This window comes from Meles meles, chromosome 4 (genome assembly GCF_922984935.1).
Source record: "Meles meles chromosome 4, mMelMel3.1 paternal haplotype, whole genome shotgun sequence".
Classification (NCBI taxonomy): domain Eukaryota; kingdom Metazoa; phylum Chordata; class Mammalia; order Carnivora; family Mustelidae; genus Meles; species Meles meles.
Genome location: NC_060069.1, coordinates 54,364,664 through 54,390,009, shown reverse-complemented (window position 1 = coordinate 54,390,009; position 25,346 = coordinate 54,364,664). Strand labels below are relative to the sequence as shown.

The 25,346-nt window shown below is 38.3% G+C and overlaps 1 protein-coding gene across 5 annotated transcripts in view; it reads left to right on the top strand.

Annotated features, from left to right (window-relative positions):
* VPS8 (VPS8 subunit of CORVET complex) overlaps nt 1-25,346 on the top strand; it is a 270,200-nt gene that overhangs the window by 206,409 nt on the left and 38,445 nt on the right. For all 5 annotated transcript variants that reach the window (XM_046002698.1, XM_046002699.1, XM_046002701.1 and 2 more), the window contains 3 exons: nt 4,143-4,223; nt 5,799-5,968; nt 9,636-9,801. In XM_046002698.1, coding sequence (XP_045858654.1) covers nt 4,143-4,223; nt 5,799-5,968; nt 9,636-9,801 — 417 coding nt within the window. The remainder of the gene's footprint in view (nt 1-4,142; nt 4,224-5,798; nt 5,969-9,635; nt 9,802-25,346) is intronic.

The following is a 25,346-nucleotide window of genomic DNA, read 5'->3' as shown; positions in this document are numbered from 1 at the left end:
GTCTGGTGCCTTCTATTTTGAAATGTCATTAAGGGCTCAATTTGGTTAAGAGACCCAGGCCCATTTATTAAACGTTTCTATGTTTGTGAGTTTCGGTAGTGTGTCTTTCAAGGAGTTGATCTGTTCCATCTAAGTTATCAAGTACTCAACCAGGAGTTTTTATGTTTTTAGGTTTGGGGGTTTTCTGGGTTTTTTGTTTGTTTGTTTTAATCTTGTCCCTTGTCATCTTTTTTTTCATTAGACCCAATTTTCAATCCATTGCCAAGCGTTCTCCACTAGAATATTACCTAGATTATTTCCTGTGTTCCAGCACTGTGCAGGGCACATAGTGTATACTCGCTGGGTTTTAGCTGGCTCAGTCACCTCAGCAGTAGTTCTCAGCAGTTCATAAGCACTTCTGTGTTCTTTATCTCCTTTCACCTCTGTGTACATTAAGCTGGAGAAGTAGTGAGATCCCCATGTTGCTCGTGAGGAAAGTGCTTCCTTAGTCTGCTCGGTTATTAAGTGGCCATAGCTGGAACTTAAACCTAGATCTTCCAGCTCCAAAGTTGAGGCCTTCCATACCCAGCATCAGCCCTGGCATACTTCAGATCCACCCCCTTTACCAGGTCCCCTGCACGGAAGAGAGGGAGTGACAGTTACTTAGACAAGCAGTTGCTCAGATGGATACTGTTTCTGCAGAGATGTTCTCATGATAGGGGTTTCTCCAGGAGCTTCTTGACCTTTAAATGTTTATTCAACTGATGCTTGGAACCTGACTTGTGCAGGCTGCTTCCGTGAGCAGTAGGTGATAAGTTAGTTGGGAGTGTTTTGAAGGGACCATATTTGTGTTCTACAGATTCGGCCTTCCCAGTTTGCTTTTATTGAGCTCTACTCTATGGCAAAAAGTAATTCTTGGCTTCTGAGAAGCTGTTTGTGACTGTCTTACTGAGGAAATTAAAGCAAACTAATGATTTATATGCTAGCCTGTGGAGGGCATTATTCATATTTTAAAGTAATGCTTGATTAGGAAAGATTTTCATTACAAAACAAACCACATGCATGTACAGTAGGAGCGGCCATCAAACATCAAAAAGCTTTTTAGAAACCAGGTTTATGCGAAGTACCCATGTGTGCTCTTCTTTTATGGCTTACAAATAAGTTGAAGACAAACCTCAGCAGTTATTCATTGCCGAAGCATCTAACAGACATCTTTGGAAAATAGTTTGAAAAGCTATTGGATTGCATACATGCTGTGCTAGAAGGCTTGAGCTCCCTTTTGCATTCTATAATTTATATATTGTCCCAGCATGAGGTAATTTTCATGATTTTGCCTTTAAATTATGCATATTAAAGTGAAATGTACTGATACAAATATAGACATGACCTATAAAGATTTCTTCCTTTTCCCAGAATTTAACCTTTTAAAGACCTTTTACTCTCCAAACTACCCTTGTCAGAAACAAATGACAGAGCTTTTCTGGGCTAGAGCTGTATTAGTGTATTGAAATGCATATCTTACAGTAGCTGCTATAATACGCTTCTTATAATATCACACTGTCCCTTGATACTTTGAGAAATAGGTGTATTTATTAAAAGTTTGACCCAAAGCATAATTGAGTATAAATTCAGAAGCATTAACAAGGACCTGTTTTCATGCAAAAAATAATTAAAAGAAAAAATTATCTCATGAGTATATGGCCTAAGTTGTTTTTCTAATAAAAAATTAGTCTGAGATATCTACAGTCAGGCCTTTTGTAAGTGGTCTGCACATGTTTGACAGGTACCTTTACCTTAGCTACACGATCTCTACCTGTGAAACAGAAAATGTCCCCATTAAGCTTCAGTGACAGTTTAATCCAAGCTTGTAAACGTGTTAATTAGTACACAAATACATAGTTTTTCTGTGCCTTTCATTCCTTAAGCATAAGCTCAGCAGCAGGGACCAGGAACCTATGGCAGACAAGCTTTTGCTGCTCTAGAGTACCTGAAAGTACTACAGGCTGATTTGGTTAGAAACTGCACCCAGCCAGACTTCCAGGAGCCATCGTCGGAATCTAGAAGGGAAAAAGAAGGAAATGCTCAGACTGTGCTGTAAGAGCAGAAAGACAAGATTTCTTCTCATATTTCTGAACCTCTCTCCTACGTTGTTCCTGCTTTACAGTCTTGTCTTAACATCTAAACTCACAATTGCTTTCAAGGCACCGAGATTTTTTTTTAAGATTTTATTTATTTGAGAGAGAGAGAGAGAGCATGCATAAACAGCAGGGGTGGAAGGAGGAGCACACTCCCCACTGAGCAGGGAGCCCCACGTGAAGCTCGATCCAGAAATCCCAGGATCATGACCTGAGCCAAAGGCAGAGGCTTAACCAACTGAGTCATCCAGGTGCCCTAATGCACCAAAATTTTAATAACAACCACTCCCTAAGGAGTAACCAGAAATGTTACCCATATTTTCCAGCAAACATTAGCTTATTATTTAGTTTATTAGTTTAGGTATCTATACTTGGGAGACCAGTATAAGATGTTAATTAAAAACATGGTTTCTGGTGTGCCTGGGTAGCAGTCCTTTGGGGGTCCAACTCTTGATTTAGGCTTGACTTGGGGTATGGGATTGAGGCCCATGTTCAGGGGCTCAGCACAGAGTCTGCATGGATTTCTCCCTTCCCCTCCCTTTCCCCTCCCCACTGCATATTCTCTCTCTCTTTCTCTCTCTCTCTCTCTCTCATCTAAAAAAAAAAAAAAAAATGGTTTCTGAAGTACCTGGATTTAAATCCCAGTTTATCTGCTTACTAGTTCTGTGATCTTAGAGAATTTTACTTAGCCTCTCTGAGCTTGAGTTTCTTCATTTATAAATGTTCTGGAAGGAATGTAATGATGTGGCACATATAAATAGCAGCTATGTTCATCGTTGCTGTAGAGTTGGGCTCCCCTTTTTGGTATGGGAGAGTCATTTATGTCAGACATAACCTCATATTAGAGTAAAGTAATAGATGACATACTCAGTTATTAGCAATGTTTTAATTATAATTCTCAGCCTAGCCAAAGGTACAGTAAAATGAGCACACAAATATGCTGATGGAGATAAAAGTTGCATAATACGACTTTGTGGTGGAGCAGTTTGGCAGTATATATCAATACCCATAAAAATCTTCTTTGAATCTGTAATTCCCTTTCTAGACATCTCCTCTAAAGAAAGAATCAGAGATTCAGACCAAAATTTACAACTACCAGCATTTAACCATCATGAGTGGGATTTGGGAAGGGGAGGCAAACTTAAATGTCTAACAAGAGAAAATGACACGTGGTATTTTCACATTATTCATACTCTGTGGTTGTTATGAAATACTTGCTGATACTGCTCACAATATACTATCATGAAAGGATGTAAAATACTCCTATTCTGTACGCTAGGAAGTACATCTCTATCTCTTACCCTTTCTCTCCTTTCCCAGAAACAAGGCTGGAAAACAATATCAATAGGATATTTCTCTGTGTGGCTGGATTTCAGTTTTTTGTGTCTGTTTATTATTTGTTTCTGTAGACTTCAGTGTTTTACAGAGTGTACATAATAAACAAGTAACTTGGCATACTTCAGAGGAAAAGTGGCGGAGAAGAGATTGGGTATCTACATATCTGTTGTTTATCAGTAGGGACTTTACTGAAAAACGCTTTGAAAAAACTGAAAGCTGTTCCTTGGATCCAGAAAGTCTTGTCTCCTAAACTGAAGCGATTTAGTTGATGAGCCAGGTGGTGGCCAAATGTGGGTGGTGGGAAAGATTTGTTGGACAGGTTCTGGTATTCAGGTGAACATTGTTTTAATGTAGCAGATAAATAAGGTTGAAGAGAGGGACAGTGATGTTTAATATGAAGGAGAGGAAGCTTCTTGCCAAAACAAAACAAAGGTGAACTTTAATGAGACTTGGAAAAAACAACGTCAAGTAAGGGGCTTGTATCACTTAAATTTTATTTATCTTTTCAAAATATTTGTGATGGCCAGAGGGAAACTGATATGCATTTCTAGTGAAAGTTCATAGAAGAATAAATACTTGCTGAGTGTAGAAAAGTATTTGAGTATTCAGCGTTTTCAGATAACATATATTAAAGTAATATTAAAATACCAAGAACAGAATTAAACATTTTTGCAACTTTTTTGTAATTAGGATCCAGTTTATGGAAAAGGAAAACTTGGAGAAATCCAGGGACTTATTCTGGGAATGTTGGATACCTTTAACTATGAACAAGTAAGCTATTTTCTGTTTCTAAGACTGTCCCAAGGTAAAAAGAAGCTATTTCTTTTTCTTTGCAGCTATACTTTTTCTTTAAAAATTCCTGTCTATTTAATGGAAGTTTGGTAGCTTGAAGTGTATGCTTTTTAAAAAATTTTTAAATCCGTTGGCCTTAATTAATACACATACACACACATACACATACACACATAGATATTCTAGAATGTGGTAATGCATCAGAGTTGGATTCATTTTATTCATTTGACTCATTAGCAATGGAACAGTTCTTTTTTTTTTTTTTTTTTTTTTTCCCAAATGAAAAGTGAAAAGTGTGAGAAACTTTCTGGGAAAATAATTTAATGCAAAGATGTAACCCATGAAAAGAGTCAGCCTGAGTATAGAACATTGAAGGGAAAAAAATTCCTTGTCTTTTATTAAATATTCTGAAGCAGATAATTACCACTAACCAAAAATGGTCATTGGTTTTCCTTTAACTCAGAACTATCCATAGCATTAATTCTCCATAGGAGCCAGCATGGTATACAGATTTTTTTCCTAAGTATAGATCAAAGTGACTCATGAAGCCACCTAGTAAAAGCATTATTTAGGCATGTTAGATACAGTATCTGCTTTTTCAATAACCCAAGAGAAGAAAAGAAAAATTGGGGGTGACAGGACTTTTCTTGGGGTGTTTAAGAACTGCAGCTTTGCTCTAGAAGGGAAGCTGAGGGCAAGGCAGGAAGTTCTTGAAGACTCTTCAAAGAGGAGAAAAGATGGGGTTGATTAGAGAGAATTACAATGGTAAGACCGTTAGACCTAAAAATTCTGCATTACAGATAAAATTAAAGGAAGAGCAAAGAGGATGGGCAGTATGTCTCCCCTTTGGGACTGCACATTTAAATGATATATATGAATGTTGAAAATTAGATAGTAGGAAAACAATACTTTACAAGCACACAGGGCCTTAAAATGACTTAATGTGATAGCTATGAAAATGTCTTTATGTGACTTACTGACAGATGTCACAGTCTTAAGTAGATTCAAATGACTTGTAAGTGCTGATAGGAAAATGTGATCTCTCTGCCCAAGGGAGATGAAAACTGAGTAATGGCCATTAGCTTTTTCATTGAAAGGTTATTTGAAATATTGCCACAGATGCAGTTTCTATTTAAAAAAAAAAAAAAAAACACACACAGGATTTTTTTGGTTGTTCGTTAACACTTTGAGTCATTCAGAGGGAACTTATTATAGAAATATATTAAATAAACAGGTTTGGGTTTATCTAGTCATTTGAAAGTCATCAGTACTGAATGGCAGAGCACACATTTCTCAGTAAAAACTAATGACAGCCTCTTAATAAGTATTTTGAGACTCTTAATGTAGGCAGTTGTCATTACTCACACATCAAAGTTAACCACTTCAGTCTTGGAGTATTTGGTGTTTGTCTTGTCAATGTTATGCCTTCATAGTATATTCTAACTTCACTGTTTGTGGTTGAAAATGCAACAGTGCCATTCCTCCCTCACCTTCTCTTTCTCTTTCACTTAATTATTTGTCTCTGTGTGTGTGTGTTCTTTTGGTCTTTCATAGACCCTGCTGGAAACAACTACCAGCCTTCTAAACCAAGATCTCCATTGGTCATTGTGTAACCTGAGAGCTTCAGTCACCAGAGGACTGAATCCCAAGCAGGATTACTGCTCTATATGTTTGCAGCAGTACAAGAGACGCCAAGAAATGGCTGATGAAATCATTGTCTTTAGGTAAGCAAGAGAAAGGAAATGTTATACAGTATGGTGTGTGACTTGTATGGTATTACCAGGCAGGGATACACATGAATACAAAGCCCCAAGCAATCACTCTAGCAGTGAACAAAACAAGGCAAAGTTCCCATCATAGACCTTAACATTCTGCATAGGGGTTGGGGGAATATATGGGTGGTGACAATATAAGATGGACCCTGGACCCAGACTTTTTGAGTTCAAATCCTGATTCTACCACTTACTGCCTATGAGACTTCAGACATGTTATTTAATCTCTTTACATCTTAGTTTCCTCATCTGTAAATTGGAATAATAATGACCTTGCCCTTAGGGTTTTGTGAAGATAACAGGTGTCATCATGCTGACATATAGTAAGCACCATATAAATGTTATAGCTTCTATTATTATAGACAGAGGATAATTGGTAGATTTGACGGTTGGAAAGGGAAGAAGTTCTCATCACACAGAGTCCATTCTCAACAGATATTTTTTTTTAATATTTTATTTATTTATTTGACAGAGAGAGTTAACAAGTAGGCAGAGAAGCAGGCAGAGAGAGGGGGAAGCAAGCTCTGTGCTAAGCAGAGAGCCCGATGTGGGGCTCGATCCCAGGATCCTGAGATATTGACCTGAGCCGAAGGCAGAGGCTTAACCCACTGAGCCACTCAGGTGCCCCTCAACAGATATTTATTGAGCTCATACTGTATGCCAAGCACTGTTCAAAGGGATAGGGTACAGCATGAACAGAACAAAGGATCTTTTCTCATGGAGTTTATAGTCCAGTGGCAGTGACAAACAAACAAGTAAAATGCCTGCTAGTGACTATGGTGGAAAAAAAAATAAGACCTGTTAAGCGAGAACAGTGTTTGGTGGGGGAGTATATGGTATATAGGGTGATCAGAAAAAGCATCACTGATACGGTGATGTAATAACAGACAATTTAAAAATTAATAAAAATGTAATAATTACCATGAATAAAATAACATATGGTGTAAAGGAATGTTGGGAGCTTCTAATATCCAAAGAGTAATTAGGGAAAGTCTCACTAGTTCAGTGACATTTGAGTAAAGACCTAAGGGAAGTGGCCATACAGTATCAGGGAGAGGGTGCCCTAGGCAGAGAATCACCAAGTGCAGAAACCATGAGACTGGAGCATAGTCCATGACTTGTGAGACAGTGAGTAAGTGGGCTTGTGTTGGCAGAGCTGAGTGAAGGAAAGGGAAGATGATAAGAGATGGCTTCAGAGGAAGAGCAGGCCAAATCATGTAGGATGTGGGTCATTATGGAGAGTTAAAGTTCTACTCTAAGATGAGAAGCCATTGGATGGTCGAGGATAGGTTTGACATAATCTGGCCTATGTCTTAAAGATCACTTTGCTATGTTGAGAATGAATTATAGAAGGTCAGAGGTGAAGGCAGGGAGACCAGTTAGTTTATTGGAGTAATCCAAGGGAGAAATGGCCCACGGCGGTACTAATGAAATAAGAAGTGATAGGATTTTGGATATATTTTGAAGGTAGAGCTTATAAGACTCTTCATAGATCAGATATGAGGTGTGAAAGAAAGAGAATGGTCAAGGATGATGCCAAAGTTTTTGGCCTGAGGGACACCTGGGTGGCTCAGTCATTAATTGTCTGCCTTCCACTCAGGTCATGATGCCAGGGTCCTGGGATCGAGTCCCACAGTAGGCTCCCTGATCAGTGAGAAACCTGCTTCTCCCTCTCCCACTCCCTGTGCTTATGTTCCCTGTTTAAAAAAAATTTAAAAAAAATTTTTTTTAATTTAAGTTTATTTTATTTCGATGTTCCAAAATTCATTGTTTATGCACCACACTCAGTGCTTCATGCAATACGTGCCCTCCTCAATACCCACCTCCCACCCTCCCCTGGCAAAACCCTCAGTTTGTCTCTCAGAGTCCACAGTCTCATGGTTTGTCTCCCCCTCCGATTTTCCCCAGCTCTCTTACCCTCTCCATCTCCCTAGTTGCTTTTTATTGAGATGTGGAAGGTTGGATGAGAACCATGCAGTAGGGGTAGAGCAGAGTGGAAATTAAGAATTTGGTTTGAAGATAATCATATCAAAAAATGGGCAGAAGATATGAACAGACACTTCTCCAATGAAGACATACAAATGGCTATCAGACACATGAAAAAATGTTCATCATCACTAGCCATCAGGGAGATTCAAATTAAAACCACATTGAGATACCACCTTACTCCAGTTAGAATGGCCAAAATTAGCAAGACAGGAAACAGCGTATGTTGGAGAGGATGTGGAGAAAGGGGAACCCTCTTACACTCTTGGTGGGAATGCAAGTTGGTGCAGCCACTTTGGAGAACAGTGTGGAGATTCCTCAAGAAATTAAAAATAGAGCTTCCCTATGACCCTGCAATTGCACTACTGGGTATTTACCCCAAAGATGCAGATGTAGTGAAAAGAAGGGCCATCTGTACCCCAATGTTTATAGCAGCAATGGCCACAGTTGCCAAATTGTGGAAAGAACCAAGATGCCCTTCAACGGATGAATGGATAAGGAAGATGTGGTCCATATAGACTATGGAGTATTATGCCTCCATCAGAAAGGATGAATACCCAACTTTTGTAGCAACATGGATGAGACTGGAAGAGATTATGCTGAGTGAAATAAGTCAAGCAGAGAGAGTCAAGTATCATATGGTTTCACTTATTTGTGGAGCAAAGCAAATAACATGGAGGACATGGGGAGATGGAGAGGTGAAGGAAGTTGAGGGAAATTGGAAGGGGAGGTGAACCATGAGAGACTATGGACTCTGAAAAACAACCTGAGGGTTTTGAAGGGGTGGGGGGAGCAGGGGGAGGTTGGGGGAACCAGGTGGAGGGTAATAGGGAGGGCAGGTATTGCATGGAGCACTGGGTGTGGTGCAAAAACAATGAATACTGTTACGCTGAAAAGAAATTTTTAAAAAATGAATTTGGTTTGATGTGTGTTAAGATGCCTGTAAGACATCCCATCTGCATGTAGGTGGTATGTTAAAGCTATGGTACTGAAAGTAATCACCAAAGGAGCAAAGCGTAGCTATAGAAGAGAAAGAGTAGAGAAAGACTGTAGAAAATAATTGACTTCTGAGGTGGTCCAACATTTCAGGTTGGAGAAATAAGGAGGAATCAGTATAGATGACTGAGAATTCTATTCAACACTCACTCTGGGAGGCTCATTTAGTAATCAACAGGGAATTTCTTCTTACAGATAGTGTAAGAATTTACTATAGCACTGTCATTTTTGTAAATAATCAAATCACCACTGTTGCCGTGGATTTGATGAGGCAGACCACTCATGTTGTCATCAAGCTACTTGAATTATTTTGATTTTCCCCAGTTGCATTTTTTATTCTATCTAAAAATATGTCGTGATTTGAGAAATGAACAGAAGTTCAAGTCCTCTCCCAGGTGGTTTGTAGTCAGAGTACTGTGATTCTGTTGCTACTCACAATGTAAGTGTACAGATATGTGAGTCCAGATTTTAGAAGAGAGGACAACAACAAGTAAATTTCCTTTCTTCTTAACTGTACCACAGTCCGTGCGTTCCAGCTTATTAGAAATCTTTATCACTTATAAATACACTCTAACGTAGCGTAAGTTTGTGACTTTTATGATGAGAAAAGTGCAAATTGGTTGCCTTCATTTTGTAGCTGTGGCCATTTGTACCACTCATTCTGTCTGCAAAACAAAGAGTGCACCATAGAGACCGAGGGGCAGACGAGATGGACCTGCTACAAATGCAGCTCAAGTAACAAAGTAGGGAAATTACGTGAAAACTCATCTGAAGTTAAAAAGGGGAAGACAGCTCCATCCCAGGTAAGACTTCTTTTCATGACAAGATGGAGTTAGTCTTTTCTTACCGATGTCTTGCAGGCCTGGCCCCATTTTTATTGTAGGCCTCCACAGATTTTACCTCATGGGTATCCAGTGCATGTCATCTTCTGCTCAGCCCTGTTCAGTATTTGAAGACCCTCTCTTCTTTGCCTCACACTGAAAAACAGGGACTTAGGAGCAAGAGAAGACATTTTCTGCCCTTTAAAAGCATAAGAGCTAGTTGAACAGAGGGGATGTACCCCCATGAGCCCGTTGAGGAGCCTTTGACCAAGTACAAGGTCAGCAAGTCCAAATGCTGTAGTCCTCATAGTAGCTGTGTGCTGAAGAGTGCGGAGCTGTCACTCTGAAGTGGGGCCAGCGGACAAGGTAAGTACACACGTGCTCTGTACACCGTTTCCTCAGCTGGGTACCTCTCTTCAAAGAACGTCACGCAGTCATGTTCATTTGAGAAATAGGCATTGCCTTTGGAGTCTGACTAATGGAGTAGATACAACTTCTGCTTATTTTACAGCCTTTCTTTTCTTCTTCTTAAGCAAGCAGTAGTGCAGTTGAACTCCACTGCGTACTAACTTTTGGGAGAACAGAACTTGACAACACGAGGGCCCCAGAGTGGAGGAGGAGCAATTGCTAGCTGCTATGACCTGATCATTATTCTGTTCTCGATTTATTTCCTCTTCAGAGAGAGAAGAGGTGTCACATTTGCTGTTCTTGCTCCTTCCTCTGTGCCCCCTACCCTGTAGTTGGCCTTAACATCACTTCGTGAAAAGTTGAACCTGTCGGTTTTCTGTTTCATCAGCTTTCAGTGCTGTTTTAGAAGTACCCAGAAAAAAAAAAAAAAACTCTGCCTTAACGTCTCCCAAATAACAGTTCAAAATTTTTATACTCTGTTGGTAGGCATTCATTTCTGTTCATCCAGTGTGTATAAAACAGTATGCCAGGCACTGTGCTGAGTGCCAGGGATCCAGCAATGACAAGACATTTTGTCTTGAGTATATAACCAGTGAAGTTACAAACAGATTTTGAATTAGTATTCTCGAATTCTTTCTGACACCAAATATGTGGTATTTTTTTCAACACCAGGTCATCCGCTGATTCTATCAATACTCTGAACATCAGCTGGGTGTCCAGTAATTTACTTCCAATGCTAACTACCAGGAGTTAGCATCAGATTCCACAGGTTTAAGGATTCATTCACACAAGACTACCCTTACTTCAAACATCACTTGCAAATGGAATGCCCCAATTACCCACCCTTCTGTCTGACTTGGGGCAGACTCAGAAGTTCCCATAATCAACCCCCCTGTAGTTCGATAATTCACTAGAGCAAATCCTAGAACTTAGGAAAATGCTTTACATTTATCTGTTTATGAAAGGATCCAACTCAGGAGCAGCCAAATGGAAAAATGTATAGGACTAGGTATGGAGGGGAGAAGGATGCTTCCATGTCCTCTCCCAGCACGCTACCTTCCCAATACCTCAATACGTTCACTAACTCAAAATCTCCTTGAACCTGGCCATTTGAGGGTTTCTGTAGAGGTCTCATTACATAGGCATAATTGATTAAATCATTGACCATTGGTGATTAAACTCAATCTCTAGCCTCTCTCCCCTCCCCAGAAGTTGGGGATTAGGGGTGCAGGACAGGGGATGGTAGAGCTGAAAGTTCCCACCCTCTAGTGATCCAACCTGAAGCCATCTAGGAGACTAGAGATACACTGTCTCACTGGCATACAGAAGGCACTCTAATCACTCCAGAGATTCCAAGAGTTTAAAGAGCAAAGTACCATAAACTGGGGACATGAACTATGCTGTAAGAGCAGGTAATAAGTGGACTTAATCAGCATGGGAAATCACAGAAGGCATCCTGAAAGTGCCATGTTATCTGCCCTGAAGGAAAAAGGGAAGTAAACTAGACAAATTTAGGTGCAGTGGTAGTTAGAATGAGGGATACTCTAGGCCAAGGAAACAATATAGGTAGAACAAACATAGCATCTCTGCTGTGAAGCTAAACATTGAGCATGACTGGATCAAGAATATGAGAGTGAGTGGTATGAGGTGAGGCTGCTGTGGTATAAAGGAATCATATTAATTACTCTGATGATTGTACCAGAGAAATGGGGAGAGTATGGTGTGCCGGGGTGGCTCAGTCGGTTAAGTGTCTGCCTTCAGCTCAGGTCATGACTGACCACATTGTCCTGGGATCAAGCCCCATGTAGGGCTCCCTGCTCAGTGGGGAGCCAGCTTCTCCCTCTTCCTCTGCAGCTCCTCTTGCTTATGCTCACTGTCTCTTATTTTTTTTTTAAATCTTATTTTTTTTAAAAAAGGATTTTAAGGGGTTTTAAGGAAGGAATGATATCTGATCAGAATAGCAGTTTTTTCCAGAGCAGTATTCTTAGAGCACTCTAACTACAGTGTAGAAAATGGATTGAAAAGGGAAGCAAGAACAGATGTAGAGAGACCAAGAATATTGACATAATTTAGAGGAAAGAAGTGATAACTTGTGTTAGAATGATAGAAGTTGGGATGGGGAAAATACTACATATTTGAGATGTGTTTGAGATGTGCACAGACATCAGAATAATTAATATGGTCCCTGCTTTCCTCACCACGTGCATCTCAGGCCACCCTCTTTTTACCCTCTCATCCATTCACGTTCAACTTCCAGTTCCGTGCTCTTTTCTGTTTCACAGCATTTAACCGAGAGAGAAGTTATCAGGACTTGATGATAAATGTGTTGGATGGAGCAGGTAAGACAAAGGGAGGAATCAGAAATAGTACCCAGATTTCTTACTTAAACAGTTGATGGATGATGGTACCATTTACTGAGATAGGCAGCAGTAAACAAAGAACAGACTTGGGAATAAGAGAATTCATTGTTGAATTTAGAGACTTTGGCAGGACTTTACACGTAAAGATGTTGAGTGTGGTTTCCAGATTGAAAATTTTATTAACTAGTCATCCAGAACGCTTCCTTATTTGCATTTAGGGAAGGAAAGATAGGCCTTGTGATTTCCAGCATGTTTCCAAGCTGAATCCAGATTCTTAGGCAGATTCTTAAGTCACATCTTGGGGCATTTTAGTTTGTTTGTTTGTTTGTTTGTTTTCTCTTTCAGTTATATCCTATTCATTAACCAATTTGTGATTGTATTATATAATTGTTTGGATATTACCAGTTAAACTTGTCTTTCTAGATAGTCCCAAGCAGCTAAAATAGACCTTTTTTCTTTTTTAAAAAAATGAAATTGTGTTTTATCCATGTAATTACGTATTTTTTAAATTTTTTTTAAATTACGTATTTTAATACATAATTTTCAAACAGTAAAATTTACGTTCCATTGAGTTTTGACAGTCACCTTTACAATCAAGCTATAGTATTATTACCTACTCTCAGGTGTCTCCTGTATCTCTTTGTCATCAACCTTTCCCCTACTCTTAATCCCTGGCAACCACAGATCCATTTTGAGTTCATTTTTATTAGGCTACAGGATAACAATTGGAGTTTATTCTTTTGCATGTGATTATCCATTGAACTGCCTTTGTATCTTAGTCAAAAATCCATTGACTACATATGTGTAGGTCTATTTCTTGATTTTGTATTCTTCCAGTGGTCTTTATATTTATCCTTCCTCTAATACTGTGGTTTTTTAGTAAATGTGAATATCAGGTAGTATGAGTCCTCCAACTTTATTCTTCTTACTAACATTTGACTATTCTAATTCCTTTGCTTTTCCATGTAAAATTTAAAATCAGCTTGTCAATTTCTACCAAAAAGTCATGCTGGGATTTTATTGGGATTGTGTTAGATCTATTGATTGATTAATTTGGGGAGAGTTTATGTTTTAACAATATTGTGTCTTCCAGTCCATCAACATGGTGTATCTATCAATTTATTTCAATCTTTTTTTTTTTTTGTATCACCAGAGTTTTATTTGGGGGCATGTAAATCTTATGTGTTTTATTTCTAAGATTTATTTCTAAGTATGTAATGACCTTTGGTATATTACATATTTTATTGTTTTATATTTTGCCTTCTAATTATTCATTGTTAGAATATAGAAGTGCAACTTATTTTGGTATATTGACCTTGTATCCAGGGACCAGGGACCTTTAAAAGCTTACTTGTTAGTACTAGTATTTTTTTAATAGGTTTTTTGGTATTTTCTAAACAGACAGTCATATCATATGCAAATAAAAACTTTTCTTTCTTCTTTTCAATCTTATGCCCTTTATTTCTTGCCTTACTGCATTGATCTTTGGTATAGTGTTGAATAGAAATGGTGAGAAGAAACCTCTTTGCCTTGTTACTGATCTTATGGAGAAGATGTCAAATTTTTCATCGAGCATGATGTTAATCACAGACTTCGTGTGTGTAACGTTTTTATCATGTTTTAGGAAGTTCTTTTTTATTCCATGTTTGGCTGAGAATATGTTCCTAAGTAGGTGTTGAATGTTGAAGCCATTTATACTGCGCTGGTTGGCCTGTACCCAATTCCACATACCTCAGACAGTGAAGAAAAACAGTATTCTCTTTCACGGACTTCCTACCTTCTCTCAGAGCACCTAGAAAGGGAGAATTCTCTTCAAATTGGACCTACATGTAAAAGGCAGCTTTATTTCTGAAGCTATCTGAGGCTTTCCCATTCTGGAAGGCATAAGAAATGACTCAACCTTTTCATTGTGGAGGAAACTCCAGTAAGATTACTGGTCAGATCCTTTTGGAAATCTTTGTTTGATACTTCCTAGTAATGAAGCAGTGATTCTCGAATCATGAAGTAATAGTTCTCTAATGATTAGTAATAAAAGTAGTTATTCCAAAGGAGAGCAGGCTTTCTGGGGGAATAACTCCCTAGCATGTCTGTGCAGACATGCTGTTGGGAGGCAACTAATATGATAGAGTTATTGGGATAGAGCTATTTGGGATTTCTTAAATTTTCTCCTAGCTGTCTGTGTCTCTTATTTTTGTTACTAAGACACTGTAAAAAGATCTAGTGGATTGGTGTGAGGCGAACGTGATAACCACTACACTACGGAAACGATCTAGTGGATTGGTAACACAAGAAGGAAAGAGACAATGAAGTTTATCAAACGTATGCTGTAGATGTGTTTACGCTAATCTTCAATATTTTACGAGGGTGATATAGTCCCTCTTTTACAACTGAAGGAACTATTTGCAGAACAGAGAAGGGAGGCCAGTATTTGAACTCAGTTTGTGCAGGACCGTCATCACCCCCAGTTTTCCTGCCTCCAGCCTGTTCTATTTTTAGCATTTTGGCTTTATTGAAACCTGGTAAGACCAATTTTTAAAATACCTCCATACCATATTGGCTGTGCTAATTAAGATTTCTTACCATGTGTGAGCCATTGCATTTTTAAGTATAAGAAAATTTAAAATGAAAATACTAGTTTTGTATTTGATAGCTTTTATTAAATAAAATTTAAAGAAATAAAGTTCTACTTTGGGGCACCAGGGTGGTTCAGTAAGTTAAGCATCTGCCTTTGGCTCTGGTCACAATTTCAGGGTCTTGAAATCAAGGCCTGCATTGGGCTCCTGCTCCGCAGGGATGCTTCTCCCTCTCCCTCTGCTCCTCCCCACCGTGCTCGTGTTCTCTCTCTCTAATAAATAAATAAAATATTTTAAAAAGAGAGTAAAGGAACTTCTCCTTTGTTCACTTAATTTCCTTTGAAAACTCTCCCAGCCCTGGTCATTAATTTCCAAGTAGTACATGGAGGAGAAGAGAAGTGAGGGCCCGCCCCAGTGACTCCAAAATCAAGCTGAGGTTGCCTGTCAGCTCCCACTTGTTGCTTGCTACCCCCAGGAGGCACTGAGTGCACTTGAACCTTCTCACTGCCTCTGTAACATGATCTTTCAGTACAATCAGCTTTTTGTTTCCTTCTTTTCCAAGACTTGTGATAATTTTTCACTTGTTCAGTTTCTGACTCCAGCCCAACAAAATGCAATAGTTACCCTCAAAACTGTGGCTTTGGTGGATGAGGCCTGTCTTCTTGCTGCTCCCTACCTCATTTCTGTTTTTCACAAGTGGTCAGTATATATAAACAATAACTCTATCATATTAGTTGCCTCCCAACAGCATGTCTGCACAGACATGATAGGGAGTTATTCCCCCAGAAAGCCTGCTCTCCTTTGGAATAACTACTTTTATTCCTTATGAATGGGAAAAATGACTCATTTCCTTCTTTCCTTCCTTATCTCCTCTCCTTGCCTCAGGTTTACAACAGCTCAATCTGAAATGTTTAGACCCATAACTAGATCTTGCAAGTCTGTCTGATTCTCTAGTTTGATTTCAGACAGACTACATTGGAGAAATAAATTTCAATTGAAGTACTTATCATTCTACTGTATTTTCTCCACAAATGTTATTCCCATATGCTATATAATATATTATATAATGGTTTTCTTGGATTATTTGCTTACTCCTTTATTAAATTTATAGTAGCGAATAACCATCTTCATTGGCACTGGTGAGCAATAGAAGAAATTAACCAGCGATTCAGTTTTAAAGTAATTGATCAACAGGCAACATGTGAATTCAAGGAAACATAATTGAAGATTTTCTAAATTGTAGTTTTAACATTCTATTATTCACAGGATTTAGAATACTTGAGAGCTGGTATTAAGCTAACACTTTTTAATTTAGATTTATTTATTTTAGAGAGAGAACACGTGAGTGAGAGAAGGGGTGAAGGGTGAGGGAGAGAGAAGCAGAATCCCCACTGAGCACTGAGCCCAGTGAGGGGCTCGATCCCAGGAAACCCTGAGATCATGACTTGAGCCTAAATCAAGAGTCAGACACTAAACCAACTAAGCCACCAGGTAACATACTTTATGTGCCAGAAACATTCAAATTGTTATTCCTTTTAAAACTTAAAAAAAAAAAACAAAACAAAAAACGAGTATTTAGGGACTCATTAGAAAGTTTTATAACTTACTGCTTGGTATCTTTACAGGGTTGGATAAATCATCTCCTGTTGGTAGAAAGGCATGTACATTAGTCAAATATCAAAAGGGTTTTTCCCCCCATTGAGGGGTAAATATCTGAGGAGAAGGGGATTGGGAATAAACATATAGCCTCCTCCTCCTCTTTTAATAATCAAAACAGGAAAGAATTAAATGAAATAAGCTGATACTTTTTCTTGGTACTTTGAGTTGGTTTTATTTCTTGATTTTTAGAGTTGTCGAAGAAAAGGTTTTATCTTTTGGAGTAGATTTATAAATAATGTCAGGGAAGTATTTGTAACTTCCAAGAAATTATTCAATAAATGACATTTATTTGTGCTCACTAGTCATAGTTTTCGGTTAACTATGGTCCACTGCTTATTTAGTCTGGATCCCTGCTGTAAATCAGAGATTTGGTTTAGAGGCCGTTTAATGAAACTGGAACACCAGGATTAATGCCTGTTTTCATTTGTCCATTTTTAAAGAGTGTTAGTTCCCTGTTACAAACATGTTAGATGGAAATTAAAGGCTAAACAGTTAAATTTCAGTATTTGGTGACAGCAGCATTTCTTCAGAGAATATCCTATAACTTAAATTTATAAGTTAAACGAGTGTTAATGTAGCTTGGAAGTACAGAGAGGTGGTAAATAATTCTAATTTAAATGAATCTCTTTGAGGAGACTTTTGCCCATTGTCCAATAATCTTTCTATTATACCCTAGTATTCGATGATTCATTTGGAGTAAATGCTATATTCTTGGGACTAAGTACACATTACTGAACAACTACCCCCAAAAAGTGAAAATGTATTTCCTACCATTATGTAGCTTCCCTTGTAGGAAGAGAGCTAGACAATAATTAAATTGTAAACAAACCATATCACATTTGTAATTCCAACTTGTGTTAGGCTGTGAGTCCCATCAGGGCGAAGAATAGAATGTTGTGGGAAGAACAACATGAGGGGCAGCCTGCTTTTGGAGGGTGATTCAGGAATCGCCCTCGCAGAGGTGATGTTTAAGCTGAGACCTGAAGGATAGAAAGGCGCCAGCCATGTGACGACTGTGCCATCAAGAGAACTGAGGGGAGCGATGACACATTTGAGGACCTGAGAGCCCCTCAGTGGCCAGAACAGAGAAACTAAAGGGGAGCGTGGCAAGGAATGCGGTTGAGGAGGTAGGATCATGTCCTGAGGAGCCGGGAAGGTCTGGTGAAGTTTTCTTTTTATTCGTAGAGTAGTAGGCAACACTGAAAGGTTTGAAACAGAGGACTGCTGCGGTCCGCTTCCCATGACTGTGGAAAATGGATCGACAGCCACATCGCGTTGAGCAGCTCCATCATCACCACTGCCCGCGCGGTTTGAAAATCAGATGCTGAAAGTCCTGGAAATTGGCTCACTTCCCTTTGATCCAGAGATGGCTTGTGTCCAGGAGACCAGATGATAACAGTAGTACCTGAAGAGTGTTTCGAGTCTTTATGTAGAGCCGAAGCCTTGATGGGAATGTGGGCAGATGACATTTGAAAATTCTATTCAGTGAAATATGAAAATGTTCAACTCTATCAGTGATCAAAGAAATACAAATTAAAATAGCAATACGATGCCATTTCTTAAACTTACTGAACTGGCAAATTATTAAAAATACACAGTAAACTGTCACACATTTCAAAATACATACACGTTTATATTGATGAGGATGTGAAGAGACCAGCACTTTGTGCATTAGCAGTGGGAGTGCATATTGCTACAGGTCTGTAGTCCCGAGCAAATCCTCTGACCAGACAGGTTTCAGAATTGAGAATTTTTCTGATTTTAGCTTTCATTTTAGAAGGTAATATAGGGACTTCAGCTTCTGACAGGATTCATCTGGAGTTTCTCGGGGGAACATGGACAACGTACATATAACAGTGGTTCTCAAGACAGTGGACATCAAGCAGTGAGGGAGTGTGACTCCTGAGAGATGAGAAGTAAAAAATGTGAGCCCTAGGCTCATCCTTGGTGTACCGCCAGGAGAAAGTCTCCACGCCCTGGCCCAGGGAGGGGAAACTGAGGCAGAGCTCACCAGTCTGTCAGAGTTGAGACAGCAAGGTGGCTGGAGTTTGCAGAACAGAGTACGGATGGGAGAGAGCTGCCCAGAGATCTGCAGATGACAACTTTCATTATTAGGTTGAATACTGTCCACTGTGAAGAAATAATGTATGCTCGAGGCCAGAAGAACCACACAAAAGGATTAGAGTAGCACTGCCCTCAGATCCAGAGCCAGGGGTACTGCCAGCCAGGGCACTGCATACTTCACGGGTACACTGAGTACTAAGTAAGTCCTGTCTGAACCTTAGTATTGGGGGAAAGTTAACCCTAGACTAACCACAGCTCTGATCCCACCTAACAAAGCTGAAATGCAAAACCTAAAAAAGATCCAATTATTTCCAAGTATTTCTTTAAGTTTTATTTCTTTGTAGTAATCTGTATGTCCAACATACAGATTTGAACTCATGATCCTGAGATGAAGAGTCACATGCTCTTCTGGCTGAGCCAGCCAGGCGCCCCAAATTATTTCCAACTATTTAACCACATCTCAGACAAAGTTCAAGAATATGTTAAGGATTACAAAAGCATTTAACCCAACAAGGTGAAATTCACAATGTCTGGCATTTGATCAAGAAAGCAGGAAAAATGCAAGTCATAAAGTGGAGGGGGAAAAAATAAACTGTATGACATTCTGGAGAAGGCAAAACTAGGGAGACAGTAAAAACATCAGTGGTTGCCGGGAGTTAGTGGGGGTGGGGTGGGGGCGGGGTGGGGGCGAATAATGGAACACAGAGACTTTTTGGGCAAATACTCTGTATAATACTGTAGTGGTGGACATATATCATTCCACATTTGTCCAAACCCATAGAAGGCACAACACCAAACATGAACCCTAATACAAACTGTGGATTTCAGGTAATAATGTGTCATCAGCTGTAGCAAGTGTAGCCTTCTGATGGGGCCTGTGGATGACAGGGGAGGCTGTGCATGGATGGGAGCAGAGGATGTATGCAGTATTTCGGTACCTTCCTCTCAGCTTTGCTACGAACCTGAAACTGTCCTAAAAAATTGTCTTTTAAAAAAGCAATCCATTGAAACAGACCCAGAAATAGCACAGATGATAGAATGAGTAAACAAGACATCACAAGTTATTATAATTATATTCCATATGTTCAAGAAGCTAGAAGCGAGGCTGGACATGTTCGATAGAGATGTGGAAATCATAAGGTCAATAGAACATCTAATGATTAAAACTTCAGTGTCTGAGCTGAAGAGCACACTGGATAGGATTAACAGCACAATGGATATTGCAGAAGAAACAATTAGTGAACTTGAATATGTAGCACAGTTATGCCAGGTCAAACACAGAAAAAAGACTGGAAAGAAATGAATAGAGCAGCAATGAATTATGGAACAACTTCAGGTGGCAAAATACACCTGTAATTGGAGTCCTGGACAAAGTAGGGGTGGGGATCATTCAGAAAAGGTATTTGAAATATAATATAGAGAGTACTAGTTCTAGTAATGTCACGGTAACCTGTATTGGACAGCCTCTCTGGTAAACAATTATAAGCTCTTAACAAAATATGAAAAAATGTTTAGGGAGGAAGCAGGAGTTTCGGATGGCTGACTTCTCAAGAAAAATGGCATATTTGAAGTGCTGAAAAGAAAGGTAATACAGTACATATATTGTTATTATAGAACATTCCCAATGGGGTCTAGGACAGCATCCCATAATATGTGGGATAAATAAAGACTATAAATAGCCTTACTTCACTTCAGGTGGGGTTTTGCTATCAGTGCCAAAAGTTTAAAAATGTATATATATTTTTTGTTTCAGTGTTTTTGGGATTTCAGAATTATAGGAAAAGGGGTGTGGATCCATCTTCCCTGTCAGGAGAAAAATTGGCAGTATGTATTTTTAAATGTCCTATACCCTTTGAAGCAGGGACTTATAGGTGCAATGGAAATAACACATCAAGAGTGTGTGCCAAGTATATATAAGATGTTTATGAAAGCATTTTTTTAAATAAAAAAATCTGAAAACAACCTAAATGCCCCAGTAGCTTTCCAATAGTTGGTGAAATTAGTGATAGCGTATCTCTGCAATGAAAGGACTGCTTAATAGAAAAATCCTGTGGTGGAAGAATACAGATATGGTGAAATAAACATTTTCAACAGGTCACATGGGAAGATCACAGAACAGTGTGACTCTAAATGCTAATAGTAGTTATTGCTGTGCGATTGGATTGTGATTTTTATTTCCTTTGTTTTGCCTTTTAGTATTTTCTAAATTTCTGTTTGTGAACATATATTCCTTTGGTAACCAGAACAATCAAGGCTTGTTAAAAAAAAAAAAAGAAAGAAAAGTGATAAGGGAGGTATCCCTATTGCTGTTAAACTTGGGATCACATTGCTTCTCTAAGTCGGAAATCATTAACAAAGATCACAAAAGTTTAACATTATTAAACTTTTAATAAACATTAAATATATTATATATTTAATATATAATATTAATATATTAATAATATATATTAATTATATAATTATAATATAATAATATATATTAATAATATAATGTTAATATAATATATTAACATAGCTTAATATATCATCCATATCCCAGATCTAGTGTGTGCATACCTGGATTTAAAGTGTCTCTTTCAAGCCGCATTGCCTGAGGCATTTCCAGAAGGAATCCTGTTAAATGAAAAATAAGACCTTTCATGGGTGATGCTGAACCATTTCTATTGCCACTTCAAACACTCTCTAACTTAATCTCCAGAGAACAGCTTTCTCAGATAAATTGTCCAGCATCACGTCTAGTTCTTGGCTTGTTTTTTTTTTTTAAATCTGCAGATTCTTTCATGAGGTCATTTTTTAAGCTTAAATATCTACTTTGCTTTGAAAATCTATTTTCTCCCTTTTCAAAAAGAGCATACCAGGAGTTAAAATTGGATCATGTTTAGCAAGCTACATCATACATCTGGAGTGAATTCCAGAGTATTAATGTCATGGTATGTTAAAGCAAAGACTGTCAAGTCTAATTTTTGCAGACCTGCTAAAACCAAAAGGACAGTCTGGACAGCCAGCTGTTTTGACCCCTGAGAGGAGGTATGTTTTCTAAAGTTACTCTGAAAGTTAGAGGGGAAAGGAAAAAAAAAAAAAAAAAAGGCTGCAACATGGTCCTTTTTGAATAGCTTGATGCCACAGTGATAAGAAATGCCTTCATCATCTGTACTGGAGGCTCTTAGAAATAGACCATCAGAACCGAAGGGGTTGGAGGACTTGAATCCAATTGCTTGCCTAATGCTTACACCTTGGCTACATCATCCTAGACTGATCCTGTCTACTGTCTGTTGCAGTGCTTGCAATACGGATTCTATTTTTCCTTGTAAACTAACAAGTTGCTATTCCAATCTCAGATACTAATCCCTGTGTGCTTCATATTTGCTGGAATTCACTGCTGACACCATGTAGACTTGGAGTTTTCTCTAAGAGATAATTAGATATGCTTCAGAGTGTTTTTTTTTTTAATACATATAGGGTTATTCATATTTCCTATTTCATCTTGGGTCCATCTTTATAAGCTGTTTTTTAAGGAACGTGTCCTTTTAATTTGTCATATTTGGGGCTCCTGGGTGGCTCAGTCTTAAGCATCTGACTCTTGATTGCTCCTCGGGACATGATCTCAGGGTCTCAAGATTGGAAACCCCAGATCCACTGGGTGTGGAGTCTGCTTAAGGTTCTCTCTCTCTTCCTCCCACTCTGCCTCTCCCACCTCCTAAAAAAGTTGTCAGATCTTTATTTTGCCAATTTTATTGGCATAAAATTGTTCACAGTAGCCTCTTTTTAATGTGTGTAAGTATTGCAGTATGTAGTAATATATCTTTCATTGCTGATATTGTTGATATATGTTCTCTTGATCAATTTGAGTTATAGTTTATCAGTCTTATTGATATTTTCAAAGAATAAACTTTTGACTTTGTCAATTTTCCTTAGTGTTTTGTTTGATTTCTGTTGATTGATTTATGCTCCTTATTTCTTTCCTTCTACTTAGTTTGATTTTACTTTGATTTTCTTTTTCTAGCTTATTAAATTAGAAGCATATAGGTCCTTCATTTTAACCTTTCTTATTCTCCAGTATAGTATAAAAAGCTGTAAATATCTTGCTCAAAGCACTATTTTTAGCTGCATCCTACAAATTTCTTTAAATGCTTTATTAAGGTATAACTGATATTAAATAAATTTACATATACAAAGGCATATAAATATGACATGTATCTATCCTTGAATCCATCACTACAATTAAGATAGTGACCCTCTCACTGCTAAAAACTTACTCAGTTTCTCCCATCTGTTCCCCCAGAAACCACCAATTGCCTTTTTGTTATAATAGAATAATTTGCATTTTCTAGAGTTTCACATGAATGGAACCATCAAGTAAGTTCTTCTTTCACTTAGCATAATTATTTAAGATTCAACCATGTTGTTAAGAGAATTCATTTCTTCTTACTGTGGAGTAGTACTTCAGTGTAATGCATATACCATGGTGTTTATGATAGCACCAGTTGGTGATAGGTGTTTCCAGCTGTCCAGTTTCTGGCTGTTACAGATAAAGCTGTTTTGAAGATTTGTGTACAGGTCTTTGTATGGACATATACTTTCATTTCTCTTGGGTAAATACCTTTGGAATGGAATGGTTGACAAATATGGCAAATGTGTGCTTATCATCTTAAGAAGCTACCAAACTGGGTCCCCTGGGTGGCTCAGTGGGTTAAAGCCTCTGCCTTTGGCTCAGGTCATGATCCCAGGGTCCTGGGATTGAGTCCCGCATCGGGCTCTCTGCTCCTGGAGGAGCCTGCTTCCTCCTCTCTCTCTGCCTGTCTCTCTGCCTGCTTGTGCTCTCTGTCTCTCAAATAAATAAATAAAATCTTTTAAAAAAAAGAAGCTACCAAACTGCTTTCCCAAATGGTTTCACCAGTTTATTCCCCTACCAGCATTGTATGAGGGTTCCAGTTCCTCCACATCCTTGATACAGTCTTTTCAGTTTCCGCTGCTCTACTAGGTGTGTAATGGTATCTCACTGTGTTTTTACTTTGCATTCTGTGAATGACTAATGATGTTGAGCATCTTTTCTTGTGCTTATTGGGTATCTATACACCTTTACAGAAATGTCCAAGTCCTTTGTGCATTTTTTTTTTTTTTTTGGATCAGGTTCTTTGGTTTTTTGTTGTTGAGTTTTAAGAGCTATCTGTATATTCTGGATATTCTTTAATTTGGATATTTATCCCATATTATTTGCAAATATTTTCTTCCATTTGATGAGTTGCCTTTTTATTATGTTTACGTATTTGGTATACAAAACTTTTAAATTTTGATGCAGTCCAGTTTGTCTGTTTTTTTAATTGTTGCTTGTGTCTTTCGTGTCATATTTAAGAAATCATTGCTAAATCCAGTTCATGAAACTTTTGTTTCCTTCTAAAGAAGAGTTTTATCATTTTAGCCTTTGCTTTTAGGTCTTTGATCCACACTGAATTAGTTTTTTTATATGGTGTGAGGTAAAAGTCTAACTTTGTTCTTTTGCATATGGATATGTAGTTTTCTAGCACCATTAGAAAGACTATTCTTTCTCCCATTGAATGGTCTTGGTACACTAGTCAAAAATCAGTGGACCTTATATGTGAAGATTTATTTCTGGTATCTCTATTCAATTGGTCTACATTTCTGTCTTTATCCTAATAGCACAATTTGGATTACTATAGCTTTGTAGTAAGTTTAGAAATTAAGAAGTGTGAGACCTCCCATTTTGGTCTTTTTCAAGATTGTTTTGGCTATTTAGGGTCCCATGAGGTTCCATATGAATTTTAGGATGGACTTTTCTTTTCTTTTCTTTTTTTGAGATTTTATTTATTTACTTATTTGAAAGAGACCACAAGTAGGCAGGGAGGCAGGCAGAGAGGAGGAAGCAGGCTGTCTCGGAGAAGAGAGCCCAATGCGGGGCTTGATCCCAGGACCCTCGGATCATGACCTGAGCAGAAGGCAGAAAGGCTTTAACCCACTGAGCCACCCAGGTGCCCCAGGATAGACTTTTCTATATCTGCTACAATGCCACTGGGATTTTGATAGAGATTGCCTTGAATTTGTAGATTTTTGGGTAGTGTGGACATCTTAACAATTAAGTCTTACAATCCAGGAATACAGGATGTTTTCTTTTTATCTTTGCCTCCTTGGCTCAGTTTATTCCTAAGTTCATTTTGATGCTATGGTAAATGGAATTGTTTTCTTAATGTCTTTTTCAAGTTGTTCATTATTAGTGTACAGAAACACTGATTTTTGTGTGCTGATTTTGTAGCCTGCTATTTTATTTAATTTGTTTTTTCTAACAGTTACTTTTGTAGACTCTGTAGAGTTTTCTACATAAAACCTGTCATCTGAAAACATAATTTTACTTTTCCCCTTTCCAATTTGATGGTCTTTATATCTTTTTCTTGCCCAATTGCCCTGGCTAGAATTTCTAATACTATGTTCAGTAGAAGTGGTGAAAACA